Source organism: Trachypithecus francoisi, unplaced genomic scaffold (genome assembly GCF_009764315.1).
Source record: "Trachypithecus francoisi isolate TF-2019V2 unplaced genomic scaffold, Tfra_2.0 Lachesis_group8, whole genome shotgun sequence".
In the NCBI taxonomy this organism is placed as follows: Eukaryota; Metazoa; Chordata; class Mammalia; order Primates; family Cercopithecidae; genus Trachypithecus; species Trachypithecus francoisi.
The window spans coordinates 80,003,011-80,017,708 of record NW_022681473.1 but is presented as its reverse complement, the minus strand read 5'-3'; the positions used below and the strand labels follow the sequence as shown (position 1 = coordinate 80,017,708).

At 35.1% G+C, this 14,698-nt stretch overlaps 1 protein-coding gene across 2 annotated transcripts in view; it reads right to left on the bottom strand.

Annotated features, from left to right (window-relative positions):
* Positions 1 to 2,711: 2,711 nt before the first annotated feature.
* Positions 2,712 to 14,698, bottom strand: part of NAALAD2 (N-acetylated alpha-linked acidic dipeptidase 2) — a 56,059-nt gene continuing 44,072 nt past the window's right edge. Inside the window, exons 17-19 of one of the 2 annotated variants that reach the window (XM_033207035.1) lie at positions 12,601 to 12,682; positions 11,303 to 11,395; positions 2,712 to 4,036 (exon numbers count right to left, since the gene is read on the bottom strand). In XM_033207035.1, coding sequence (XP_033062926.1) covers positions 3,847 to 4,036; positions 11,303 to 11,395; positions 12,601 to 12,682 — 365 coding nt within the window. In that variant the 3' untranslated portion in view covers positions 2,712 to 3,846. The remainder of the gene's footprint in view (positions 4,037 to 11,302; positions 11,396 to 12,600; positions 12,683 to 14,698) is intronic. The other variant, XM_033207036.1, reaches the window with a different exon arrangement.

Here is a 14,698-nt window from a genome sequence, read left to right as displayed (position 1 = left end):
ACTCAGCATTGGGTTTGGGGCTCCTCTAGATTCTAGTACATCATGATAGATGATGCAGTCAGTAAAAGTCCTGCTGATTTTCCCCCAATAAAGTGCTTTAGTCCACACCAAGCCTGATCTTTAGTCCATGCCTAGAATTGGCAAATGCTCCCAGGAAAAAAAAACAGTTGGTAGTCTCAGCTAGCTAGAAGACTCAAAGACTTTTAGTACATCTAGTGTTAAATGCTTCCACAGCTCTTTGATATCTCTAGTGTATTTTGCATTTGATCCATTTTTTCCTAGTTACTGAACCTGGGAGCCATTGCCAGTACTACCACATCATTTTGGTAATGGAGGTCCCCATTGAAGGATTTTTTCATAGCACATAGCATGATGACACTTAGGTAGATCATTCTGGATAGGATTGTATAATTGTGATACAAAGGGGGAAAGGAAATGAGATGATGTAAAAGGAAGTTTTGCATCATTTACTTGAAAGATACCGTTCTTCTGAATTTAATCACATTGGGGATTGGAAAAAGTAGATGAATAAAAGTTGTTAAAAAGAAAAAAGATCAATGATTTCATAAAGTTAAAAAGCAATTACAAGAAAAAGACAAATCTAATACAGTACTGTAATTATTTCAAAGGTTACTGTTTTACCCTAAATTCATTTCTGTACTTTCAAGGATCGATTGATATTTTTGAAATTCTGAACTAAATGGAAATATTAAGATGGCTCATGTGTGCATATATAAATGAGTGTTATTTGTATCCTCAGAATAATTTCAAGGGTATAAAATAGGATTACTACTTGTGAACTGTATTGAATCCCAGAACTCTGTACTTTTTGTCTGTTCAAAATGAAAACAGTAGTTTTTATTATATTATTTTACCCCTTATAAAAGGGAATATACTCTGATGTAAAAAATTTTAGCAATTCAGTACAGAGTACAAGTCACATAAAAGTCTACCACCGAAATGCAAGCACTGTTGATATTTTGTTTGATATTCATATATTTAGTTTTATCACTTTTTTAAACGAGTGTTAAGTCATGGACAACTTACCATATACATGAAAAATGTATATATAATCATTTTATGTTTATTTTTATGCTATAATCAATTTTCCATTGATATTTAGCTTGTGACTTTTTTTTTACTATTTTTTACTATGATAAAAAAATGCTGTAGTAAACACTGTTGTGTCACATACAGTGTCATTCTGTCCAGTTTTCGCTGTAGAAACCAATTTTTAGAATTTCTTGGTCAAAGTATATACATACATTACACATGCTTTTTGCTTACTGGTTTTTATATTAGACAACTTCTGATTAAACATATTTAGGTTAAATGATTAAAAGTATGGCATAATAATTTATGGCTTATTTGATTTTAAAAGTAGATCTTAAAACAGGCAATATACTATGACAAGCAAAATATTTCCTTGTCATTATTTCCTAAGTATCCTTAAGAGAGATAGTATCTCTCTCAGGACTTGGACCAAGGAATGAGATGAAAGGGGAATAATGATTAGCTGCTTAATTCAGCTGATCTCAAATGCTTAGGGGGGAAAGTTTTTTTTAAAAGTCCAAACATGCCCTATTTAACATGTGATAACACATACTCTATGTTCAATATCCTGAATTGATTATAGTGCATGCCACACAATCACTTGTTCTGTTGCTAACAATCAGATACTGATTAAAAATTATAAAAACAAATTAACTTGCCGGGTGCGGTGGCTCAAGCCTGTAATCCCAGCACTTTGGGAGGCCGAGACGGGCGGATCACAAGGTCAGTAGATCGAGACCATCCTGGCTAACCCGGTGAAACCCCGTCTCTACTAAAAAATATAAGAAACTAGCCGGGTGAGGTGGCGGGCGCTTGTAGTCCCAGCTACCCGGGAGGCTGAGGCAGGACAATGGCGTAAACCCGGGAAGGCGGAGCTTGCAGTGAGCTGAGATCCGGCCACTGCACTCCAGCCTGGGCGACAGAGCGAGACTCCGTCTCAAAAAAAAAAAAAAAAAATTAAGAATTTAAGGAAAAATTAAATTGCAATGATTGCTGTTTTACCCCAAACTCATATTTCAAACCGCCTATGCTGTTTTGGCAGCTCGCATCTGTCTTCAGGAAAACTACGGTAGGAAGAACAACCAAGAGATTTCCAAACCTTTGTGCTTTGGCTCCTTTAGAAATGATAGAAGTGGAGGGGACTGATGCCCAGAGATACGTAGTGGTCTACTCAGTTGGGTAGTTGATAGTATGATTCATGGGTATTTTTTCTACCAACACAATGCTTCAAGGCTAAAGTTAAAGTGTTATACTTTGGTAGTGTAGCGTGGTAGTGAAGTTAACTCCCTAGATTTGAGAAAAACTTTTACAAAAGTCTTAATTGTGTATATTTATTTATACTTCATAAATAACACACCTTATTGCCTCTTTAAGCAGAAGGAATGGAACATATTTAAAAGTTACCTTGATGACAGAACCATTGCTATACTTGCAACTTATTTTATTGTGGAGGATCAGTGGAATACCTCTAGTAATACTTAGATGTATAGAAAATGCCCCTAAACTAAATGCCCCCACTGTTTTAAGTTAAACTGTATTGCTGGCCTGGGAGCAAGGGTAATAGTTTTTCCTTGTAGTTAAGCTTTGAGCTATCGTTTCTTATTTTAGTTATTGTGCCTGCCTATGAAGGCTCTTCTAATTTTTAATTCTTGTTTTGGTGAAGTAGATGAACCAAGTTTATTGAAGCTTTAATCATAGTTTAACATGTAATTGAGTCATTGGGATCTGCATAAAAGTTTGCAGATTCTGACATTTACAGGAGTTAGAGTGTGAAGATTGTAGTAGCTATTTTCATCACCCATCAGACTTATATGGTTATTCAGTAGAGCTGAAATTATTAAATGTATGAATATTACTGGCTTTTTCCTGACCATTCACACTTCATGGTGATTTCACAAGAGAAGGTATATGATTCTGGTTTCCTTGCCAGACTTGTTTTTTGTGTTTTTTGTAATCACATTTATCGAGGCTTAATTCTCCTACCAATAAATTATATGTACATTTTAAGTTTACAATTTACCACTCAGATCAAGATATGGAAAATTCTCATCTATTGGAGAAAGTTTCCTCATACTACTCTCCAGCCATCCTCCCCAACCTACCACTTGCCCAGGCTATCACTAATCTAATTTCTAACACTACAGGTTAGTTTGCCACTTCATCTCAGTAGAAGCGTATTCTATGTAGCTTTTGTCTGGCTTTTTTCCTTCAACAATGTCTGCCAATATTGCATTTATTGAAAGTTACTTCATTTTTATTGCTGAGTAGTAAGTAGTCTTGTGGATATACCACAGTTTATCCATTCATCTGTTGATGGACATTTGGGTTGTCTACACTTTTAAGTTGCAGTGAACATGCATACAAGTATTGCTGTGATCATTGTTTTTCCTTCTCTTGAATAAATACCTAGAAGTGGAATTCTGGAGTCCTAAAGTAAAAGTATATGTTTAACTTTATAGGAAACTGCCAAACTGTTTTCAAAAGTGGTTTAACCATTTTACATTCCCACACCTGCAATGTCTGAGAATTCACGTTCCTTGCTATCGTTTAGGGAATTTTCTTTTATTTTTTGCCACACAAGAGTTTTTTATTTCATTAGATTAACACTTTGCTAATATAATTAAAGTTTAAAGAACAAAAAAAACGCTTTGCAGATGAAAAGACCAAAGCCTATAATCAAAACGTGACACGAAAAGATTTTAGAACACCCTGGCTTTGTAAGTTATCAGAAAGGTGAATTTTTATCCTCAGACTTTCAGCAACACCTTTAATGGCTAGCCACTTGAGACCTTCCTATAACACTTCTTTCAGAGTTCCTGCTGCTGCTTGAATTGTAAAAGCTGCAATAGAAATATGTTTCTTTACTTCTTTCCAAGCCAAACGAGAGTCGGCTTTATTTTCAATATCAAAGATAGCATCATAGATTCCAGGAAATGATTCTCCAGCATATTTGTTGTGGCTACTTGGAGCAAATATGATGTGCCTAAAAGGAAGAAAAAGCAAATTGAGCTAAAGTGTATACGTACATTTTATATGCTTTTTGTTTAATCCACATTATGTTTCCTTGTGACACTCACTTTTGTTCCTATAAGAAGAAGATAATTGAATTTGAGATACTTATGCAAATCATAATTTTAAGTCAGGAAAGGAGCTAACAATATGCATTCACTAAGACATATCTCAGAAATCATACACCATGTTGCGAACCCAAAACAGGTGGAAGAAAGTAGGTTCTTGTAGGTTGTGCAGAATAATCGTTAAGCGGCCCGTGAGCGTCCACAAACATGGTGATAACATGTAAGTTTATGGATATTTTTAATAGATTGAGAAAGATAATTTATTTTTGTGTTGCCTTTTAAAAATAGATTAAACAAGAATGACAGTTGTTCCCAATACTTTTTAGACATTAAAAAGCAAGTATTTAAAGAAGCCTGTATTTCAAAATGTCACAAATGGCAAGGATAATGAAGTCCATTCCACAAAGGTAAGACAGTTATATGTGGGTTTCCCGCAGACACTCAACTTTTGATCTAGAAAGTTGTATAATTGCTTTTCTACTTCAACATAAGTAGCTCAAGGGAGCAAGCTACTTCTTTCCGCAATAAGTATGTAGAATTTTGCTTTCCAGAAAGGGATATATTTTATTAAATACTCACATCAGGAATTAGGTCCAATAGTCAAACCCCAGAGCTTATTCTAGAGTAAATCTGTGTGAAGTAATATAGACCTCCATATAAGTCATTAATGATGATTAATGATAAATCTATAACACTCATTCAGATTTACCAAAGTACGTCAGGATTTATTATCTTGGCTTTTAAATCTTAATGTGGCCTCAGATGGCCTCAGATGGATCTTTTTTTAATTAAAGTCAGTAATATGTGCCAAGTTGTTTATAAGCATTGGTATCCTGACGGGTATATGAATCAAGAAATTAGAGATGCAAGTCATAGATATTCCTTAGTATACTTACCCTCTTCTGGAGAATTGTAAAGGAAGAGTATAGAAAAAAAAAATTGATGTAGGAAGCGAATAACCTTTGAATCACTGATCTGGCATTTAATATCTCAGTGACCTTTGGCAAATTGCCTAAGTTGTCTAAACTTGTCCCAGATGTGTAAAATAATTGAAATAATATAGACTCTGCATAGAGTAGTATCTGAGCGGGTTGTAGAGTGAGACTGCCTGTTTTTTAAAAATCATAATACTATCAACTATCAGCCTTAACGGCTTTGCACTGGTTATTCAACCTCCCTGTGCCTGTTATCTTAAAAATGGTGGTGATAAAAGTAATGTTCTAAAACGATAGTTGTGAGAATCAAATATTGGATGAAAAGCGTAGCTTGACATTTAATAAGTGTTCAGTAAATATTAGCTATTATTCTGAAGTTAAATCCTTTCCATAATTTTCTCAGATGAGAAGCAGGCAGCAAGCTAAAAGAAATGATCAATTGGTAATGCTTAAGCAACTCAAATACACTTTTATGAAATGGTGGACTCAAATAGCTATTCTAGTCCCATGAGAATTCAAACTCTGGTCTAGTTCTCAAGGTTTCAAGTATATGATGATTTAATTACCCTCCACAATGAACATTTCTGAATTTTAAAGAGGCATCAAGAACTACTGTAGCAGACTAGAGAATACAGTCAACACCTCGTAGTCTTTCTTTTTTCCTCAACCTTTCCCTCAGTACATAGTAAGTATTCACTGATGGGTTATGATAATGCAAATTTTTTTTTTTTTTTTTTTGGAGACAGAGCCTTGCTGTCAGCCAGGCTGGAGTGCAGTGGCACAATCTCGGCTCACTGCAACCTCCAACTCCCGGGCTCAAGCAGTTCTCCTGCCTCAGCCTCCCAAGTAGCTGGAATTACAGGTACCTGCCACCACACTTGGCTAAGTTTTGTATTTTTAGTAGAGACTATGTTGGCCAGGCTGGTCTTGAACTCCTGACCTCAGGTAATCCGCTCGCCTCAGCGTCCCAAAGTGCTGGGATTACAGGCATGAGCCACCATGCCCAGCCACAAATGTTTTTAGAATTTCATAATCAAATGCTTTGCAGGTTGTAAAGACTTTTACAGTATTTCACTTGATGTTTGTAAAATTATCTTACAGTTAGTCTGACATAAATCTCACTGAGCTAAAATCAAGGTATGATCAGGGCCCCATTCCTTGCTGGAGGCACTAGAGGAGAATCCTTTTCCTTGCTTTTCTAGCTTCTAGAGGCCTCCCACATTCCTCCACCATCAAAATCCACAATTGCATTTCAGAATGAGTCTTCTTTCGCAATGGTATCACCCTGACTTTCTCTCCTGCCTGCCTCTTGCAGGAAGACTTTTAAGGACCCTTGTGATTGCATCATTGGGACCACCGGTAATAATTCAGAATACTATCCCTATTTTAATTCAGCTGATTAGTAACTTTAAATTCCATCTGCCACCTTAGTTCCTCTTTGTCATGTAACCTAACATATTCAGAGGTTCTGGGGTTTAGAAAATAGACATCTTTGGGAGGCCATTGTTATGCTTACCACACAGAGCAATTAATTTATGTGGAACTTTCATTAGGGAAAAAACAAGACCAGTAATAGAATAAAGAAAATGAGCTCGATAGTAGATAAGGAAGGATTCATTACTTACTTGCCTTTGTTGTGATAGTTACGATATATTACCCACAACTCAAAAATAATTAAGTTTGCAACATTTATCAGGCATGCTGCTATGGTCTGAATGTGTTCATTCCCCAAATTCATGTGTTGAAACTTAATTTCCAGTGTGACAGTATTAAGGGATTAGAGCCCTTATAAAAGTGAATGAAAGAAGCTAACTAGCCCTTCTATCTGTTCTGCCAACTGAGGACACCCTGAAAAAAATGCCATATATGGGACAGGTGCTCATCAAACAATGAATTGGCTGACACTGATCTTGTACTTTCCAGCCCCTAGAACTATGAGGAATAAATTTCTGTTTGTTATAAATTACCTAGTCTCAGGTATTTTGAAACAGCAGCAGGAATGAACTAAGACACGTTTTTTATTCAATAAACATTTAGTTATACTTCCGAATTTTAAGAGGAATGTTTTATATATTTCACATTAACATTTTATTTTAAAATATGTACAGTGTGTTCTGATGTATTCATTACTGAATCTCAACTGTTTAACTTAAAGCTGCCTCCTTAAATATTTGAAGTTCAGTCTGAAGGTTTCTCTGTACATAGTGAACTATAACCTAAATGGAGTTGTCAACAGACTGAGTCTACTCTTGTGTCAGTCACCAAGTTTTGGCCAATTAAAGGGGGTCAATTCAAACTGTTCAAATAAGGTAAATTCTGCACTGTAACCAGTCTAGCTGTTTCTGTCACTCATTTCCATTTTCTGTATGTCACTTTCCTTTTTCTGTCTATAACTCTTCATCACATGACTGCACTGGAGTCTCTCTGAGTCCGCCATTCTTTGCTAATTAAAGTCTGTTAAATATAATTTGGCTAAGGTTTTTCTTTTAACAATACATACATATGTAATGTACATACATATATACAATGGCTATACATATGTACATCAGATTCGTCTAATTTTCTATCAATTCTACATGGTAGAATAATTTTATTACACTACAAATTTGGTAATCTGTCCATTCTTGAGGTTCATGAAATAGCAGAGCTTAAAAATGTCATTGATCCATTATACATACTGAAAACTTTTACTCTTAGGTTTTATAAGATTTACAAGATCATTTTTAACCTGATCTACATCGCCTGATGAGGAAAAAATAATTTTGAAATAAATTCTTTAAGACAAATGAAAAATTCTGGGTCTCTGGAATTGCTATTATAGCTACATTTATCTTAGCAGTTATTGGGAAAAGTGTGCATATGCAATATGTCATATCAATCCATAAAGTAATCCTTACAAACATTAAGGAAGAACTTATTTCCATACTACTGCAGTAGACTAAAACATAATAATATGAATTAGCATTAGAATATAATCTTAACATTGAGCTAATAGTTCAAAATGCATCTTTAAAAATATGGTAGTCTTTGGAGGACAGTTTGGCAGTAACCTAATCAAAATTTAAAATGTGTTTACCCTTTCACCCTGAAATCCCAGGTCCTGATTATAGAGATATTAACAAATGTTCAAATAGGATACAAGGACATCCATACAATGCCAATATTTTTCATAATAGTAAATAATCGTGGAAAAATCTAATCTGAAACTAAGAGGTAGATATATATTTGCACAAGAGTCAAATCGTTTTCTCTAAAAAAAATTTAAAAAGTCTTAGAGATCCTCCAGGCTGGAGTGCAATGGCATGGTCCTAGCTCCTGTAACATTGAGCTCCTGTGTTCAAGCAGTCCCCCTGCCTTACCCTCCCAAGCAGCTAGGATAGCATGCACCACCACACCAGCTACTTTAAAAAATGTTTTGTAGAAACAGGGTCTCGCTGTGTTACCCAGGCTGGTCTTGAGCTCCCAGCTTCAAGCAATCCTCCTGTCTCGGCCTCTCAAAGCGCTGGGATTACAAGTGTGAGCCACCTTGCCTAGCCTAAGATATATTCTTATGGAAAAAAAATAAAATTATAAAATAATGTATGGTCCCATACATTATTTATGTAGACATAAACAGTTTACATATTTATACATGTAAATATAAATGAGTATGTAAATTTATATGAATATATGTAAATATAGATGTTTATGTAACTATAAATGTTTATATGTGTGTGTTGTGGACATTTTTATGCAAATATTTGCAATATATAGTATGTAAATGTAATATGTATATATGAGTGTATATGGAACTATATACAGTAACTCCTCAGTATCCATGGGGGATTGGTTCCAGGATCCCCCTTGGATACCAGAATTTAAGGATGCTCAAGTCCCTTATGTAAAATGGCTTACTATTTGCATATAACCTATACAAGTCCTCCCAGATACTTTAAATCAGCTCTAGATTGTTTACAGCACCTAATACAATGTAAATGCTATGCAAATAGTTGTTTACTATATTTAGGTAAACAAATGACCCAAAAAAGGTCTGTAAATCAGTACAGACACAACCATTCATTTTTTTTTTCAAATATATTCTATCTGCAGTTGATGAATCCACAGATGTGGAACTCACAGATACAGAGGGCTGACTACATATATAAACATGTATATAAATGCATTAAAATTTACAGCAAACTCTTAACATTGAATTTCTCTGAAGAGAATAACAGAACTGGGTGTAGGGAGTAGGGGGGAATGCTGAAGAAGCATTGGTCCTTTTTATTCTATGTGCTTCTATAGAGCCTGAGTTTTTAAAATAATGACAAAATAGAGATTTTTTTCTTATAAATAAAAAATAGATATATAAAGAGAGACTAATAACTGAGAGGACTAACAAACACTGTAGATATTGCTTTTGGCTTCTGTTTGATTCTTATAAATAATTGATCATTGCTATTTCATTTGTATCAATGAAGAAACACATTTGTGTTCTTATTTATTATTTATAAAAATAGCTGCCATTTATTGAGTGCATCCCTCTTGAGCTAAATCTTCTACATGCCTTAAATCTACAAGCCTATTGGGTAAAAGCAATTATAATATCCACTTAGTAGCTGAGGGATCTGAGGCTTAGAGAAATAATTTTTCCAGGTCACATGAAGTACGTGGCAGAGCTGGGTTCTAAAAGCCTGTGCTTGTAATTATCTAAATGTTAATATTAATCATTAACATTTATAGGAAAGGTAACATATAGACCTTTTTTTGCATATTATTTGATGATAAATAGCTTTGCAAAGTAGCAGTTATCATCATCTTTTTATTTTATTTTATTTTATTTTTTTTGAGACCGAGTCTCACTCTGTGGCCCAGGCTGGACTGCAGTGGCCGGATCTCAGCTCACTGCAAGCTCCGCCTCCCAGGTTCACACCATTCTCCTGCCTCAGCCTCCTGAGTAGCTGGGACTACAGGCATCCGCCACCTCGCCCGGCTAGTTTTTTTTTTTTTTTTTTTTTTTAGTAGAGACGGGGTTTCACCGTGTTAGCCAGGATGGTCTCGATCTCCTGATCTCGTGATCCGCCCATCTCGGCCTCCCAAAGTGCTGGGACTACAGGCTTGAGCCACCGCGCCCGGCCAATTATCATCATCTTAATTCGGATGGGAAAACCCTAGAAGTTACTTGCTCTATATCACCCATCTGCAAGTGAACTAGAATATAGAAAATACAATATAGAGTTTCTGGCTTTGAATGCTGGGACCTTTATAATTTCCACCAGAGAACCACTGTTTAAGAAGGACCTTGAGAAAATAGAGATCCAAAAGGATGCAGCCAAGATACTGAAAGAGAACATGATGTAGAGATACAGAAAGGAAAATAGGATACCGAGGCTTCGTGATTTAACGATGAGTTGTTTTCTGATAAAACCATCATAAACTGAAAATATCACAAGTCAAAAATGCATTTAATATACCCAACCTACCAAAGATCATAGCTTGGCCTTGCCTACCTTAAGTGTGCTCAGAACACTTACATTAGCCTACAGTTGGGCAAAATTAACGCAAAGCCTATTCTATAATGAATTGTTGAATATCATGTAAATTTATTGAATACTACACTGAATATGAAAACCAGAGTGGTTTATGGGTACTTGAAGTATGATTTCTAATTAGTGTGTATTGCCTTTGCACCATCATAAAGCTGAAAAATGAAATCTAACCATCGTTGAGAACCATCTCAAAAACCTAAAATATTATATGGAAATAGAGCTAGACTTATTTGACTTTAATAGAACAAACTCAAAGAGGAAAATAGATGTTAAATCTTTATGGAGAAAACTTTCTAATAATTAGACCTTTCATAAAGTGAAATGGGCTTCCTCATGAAGTAGTAAGCTTCTCATCACTAAAAGATTCCAAGACTGGATAACTATTTATCTGAGATTCTATAAAAAGCATTTATGTAGAAGGTTGAACTAGATGAGCTTTAAACTTCCCTTTAAGATTCTACAGTTTGAAGATTTTGTTAGAGTTCTTTTTCAACTAGCCTTTACCATTTTCACTCACAGCAAAGCAATAAACAATATGAAATTTATTTTTCTAATATGTATCATACTATTATCAGATGTACAATCTTACCCAAATTCCCTAGAGTATACATATTTGTCTTTCACCCATCTAACGGCATTAGTTTAAAGCCAACTTTAGGTATGCTGGTTTTGGTCAAAGTGATGTATTTGGCAGCTGTTGTTTCCTTACCTATAGAACGGCTTTCCTGGTAAACCAAGAGGATCGATGAATGCTCTTTCCAGGAGCATCAGTTGGTCATTCATCATTCTCACTGCAATGGGACTTTGAGAAGAACATATACATAATTATAACCCAAACCGCAGAATCGTGTTTCAAAATAATATTAAATAAAAACAAGGCTTGGGAAAATACATTTCTAAAATTGATCAATTTTTAACCAAATGAATATTAACACAGTAATACTTTACATGGTGAGCTACAAACAATAGCAGGGTCATCCTTCTAATATTTACAGTCAGCAGAGAGACCTAATGGGAAATCGTTTGTTATATTTTTCTAGATCACACACTAATCAAAAGTAACTCAAAGACATTCTATACTTCTTTCTAGGAGGATAGCCAGGCCTCCTGGAAAGGTAGACAAAGTGAGCTATCAAGTTATTCCTGATAAGTCATTCAGTTCTACTGCGGAAGAAAGGAGCAGATAAAGGCTGGACAACAAAGAGTGAATGAAGGTTTCAGAAGTCTGTAAGAAAGATAAGAGATAGCTGCATGCAATGGATAGGGAATCCCTTTTCACACTCAGACTATCCCTTTGGGGAGCTGAATAAGTTCCCTGGGCTCCCCTACAATCCGAAGGAGAATGAGGTCCCTTAAAACTACTTATCGCTTTCTTCCAATATCGGAAGTGGCAAAGTTTATTCTGATTATGTCTGAAAAACACAAATGTGACATGGACACATTTGTGGATAAATTTATGCTTGTTACATGGTATTTACTTTGAATATACTTTGAAACTATTTTCAATCTGAAAGTGGCAAGAAATTAAATAAAATGCAAAAAAAACCTCATCAATGAAAAAAGAATTTCTAAACGGGTACATGGGAGTACTGAACAAAGGACTTGTAAAATATATTACAAACGCACTTAAACTCATAAAGCTATGAATTTACAGCTATAGTTAGAATTTTCATCATGCAAACTCCTAATGACAGGTCCCTTTGGCCCTTGTCTCTTTGGGATGAGTTTTTAGTCTACCATTCAGAGCAGTGCTACCCAAACTTCACTGTTAGTATAAATCATTGGGGCGGGGGGGCAGGGGTGGTAGTTAAAATGAATTCTAATTCAGCATGTCTCGGTTGGGGTCTGATAGCCTGCCTTTCTAATAAGTTCCCATTTACTGCTGCTATGATTTGCAGACTATAATTTGAATAGCAGTGATTTAGAAGTTAATGCTAATATGAATGAAAACAGTTCATTCTAGTAACCAGATTGCTTTTTTTTTTAAAGTAGGGATTTGAAACTTACTTGTTAAGATCAACTTGTATAAGTCGTTTATGAAAACCTGAAGCAGCCTCTGAGAAGTTTTTCACGGCAGAAAATAAGGAGTCTTTTTTAAAAATAGAAAAGCAGAAGAAAAATTAGCTCATATTTCAGAGGTTCGCTTTCCCACCCTCCCTATTCCAGATTGATATAACCACATAGATGTCGAAGCCATTTTTCTACTGAGTCTTCTTGCAGATCCATGAAAATTAGTAGAATATAACAAAAAAATATTGTATGAAAACAAAAAATGGTAAAATTGTTTCTTAAAATAACTTTCAAAAATCTAGGACATAAATAACTCGTTAACCCATAGTTTACCAGAAATCCAGAATTCATTCATTCATTAGTTCATTCATTGGGACAACAACTAGATGCTAGATACTGGATACAGCTATGCTAAGGTATGATTCTGTAATTACTACAGGGCAAAAAAAAAATATCAATTCTTGTTTTCAGATAGTGCATTTGAGATCTTGTTCAACAGGCAACTTGTGACAAACATATATCCAGATACTGAGAAAGAGGATCAGATTTGGTCTTGTCAAAACTCTTCTTTAATTCACAATGCTTCTACGAAAAGTAATTAGGTTCTCAGTATTGTCATACCTCAGTATCAGTGGGGCCTGGGTTCCAGGATCCCCTGCTGATACCGTATTCCATGGAAGCAACTCCCTAATATAAAATGGCATAGTATTTGCCTGTTACCTACATACATCCTCCCCTCTACTTTAAATCATCTCTAGGTTACTTATAATGCCTAATAAAATGCCTATATATCACTTCATTCATGTGGATTCAATGTAGTACTCAGAGCACAACAAATTCAAATTCAAGTTTTGCTTTTTTGAAACTTAGTGGATTTTTTTTTTTCTGATTTTTTTGGCTTGCAGTTGGTTGAGTATGTGGATGCAGAACTCACTGATATAGAGGGGTGACTGTATATTATATTTTTATTACAACAATGTATTTATTATATTCCATATTTGCTACACAGGACTTTAAACATACATTATTGATTTGTTGCTTGCATCAATCCTGTGGTGCAAGCAAACCAGGAGATAACGATATTTATTTTATAGATAAAGCACTTACAGCTCAGGATTTCTATTAGGTAACACCTAATGGAAAGGATTTCTATTTCTAGTTCTATTACTTAATTTCTGTTAGGTCTGACCTAATAGAAATCCTGAACTCTAAATGCTTTAGCTAGTAAGTGGTACATTCGGTATAAGTATATTCAGTATTTTTAAAAACCTTTTTAGTCCCAGATTTTAGTCCTAGATTTTAGTCCTAGTCTTTTGGTCCTAGATTTTCCTTAAGTTTTAATTGTTGTTTTTAAGCCATGTTCAAACTCAATAATGTAATAACAGATGCAATAGAAACTATGAGAAAAGAATGCTGAAGACAGCATTTTAAATTTCAAATGCAGGACAGAAGTCAAGACAGATAACTGAAACGTGTCCCTGGGATTAGTGACACATGTCAATGAGGACATTGACAAGGGCAATTTTTCTAGAGTAGAAAGGACATAAGACAGTACAGTGGATTGGCTAGTGAGAGGTTAAAAAAAAACTATAGACAGTGTAGATTATGTATTCATTTATCTACTCATTCATTCATTAATCATACCTTCATTCCTACACTAATACATTTTCTCAGGAACTGTTTTTGCCTGGCACTAAATGAAGAATTTTGCTTGTGAAGGAAGTGGAGCACATCAGGCAGAAGAAATGTTTTTGAAATAGAAAAGCTATAAGAAGAATTAATCTAATGGATAGTCACCAATAGTAATGGTGATTTTTGAAAATATGACAGAGAAAGGCATTAACAGATCAAACCAGGCCTCTAAGAAGGTAAGTAGGTAGAGGAATTAACCTTGTATAAAGCGAGCCCTTCCACTGTAACTGTGTAGTTTCTGTCTCCTAATTGGACCCTGACTTATAAAAACTGATGAGACATCATTCACCAAAAGGAAATCAGGGCATTTAGGAAGACAACTGGCTGCTGAATAGTCACAGAACTACGAATGTCCATTTTGCTGTAAGATCTGCTTATTTCTCTGGTTTTATCTCTCCTTATT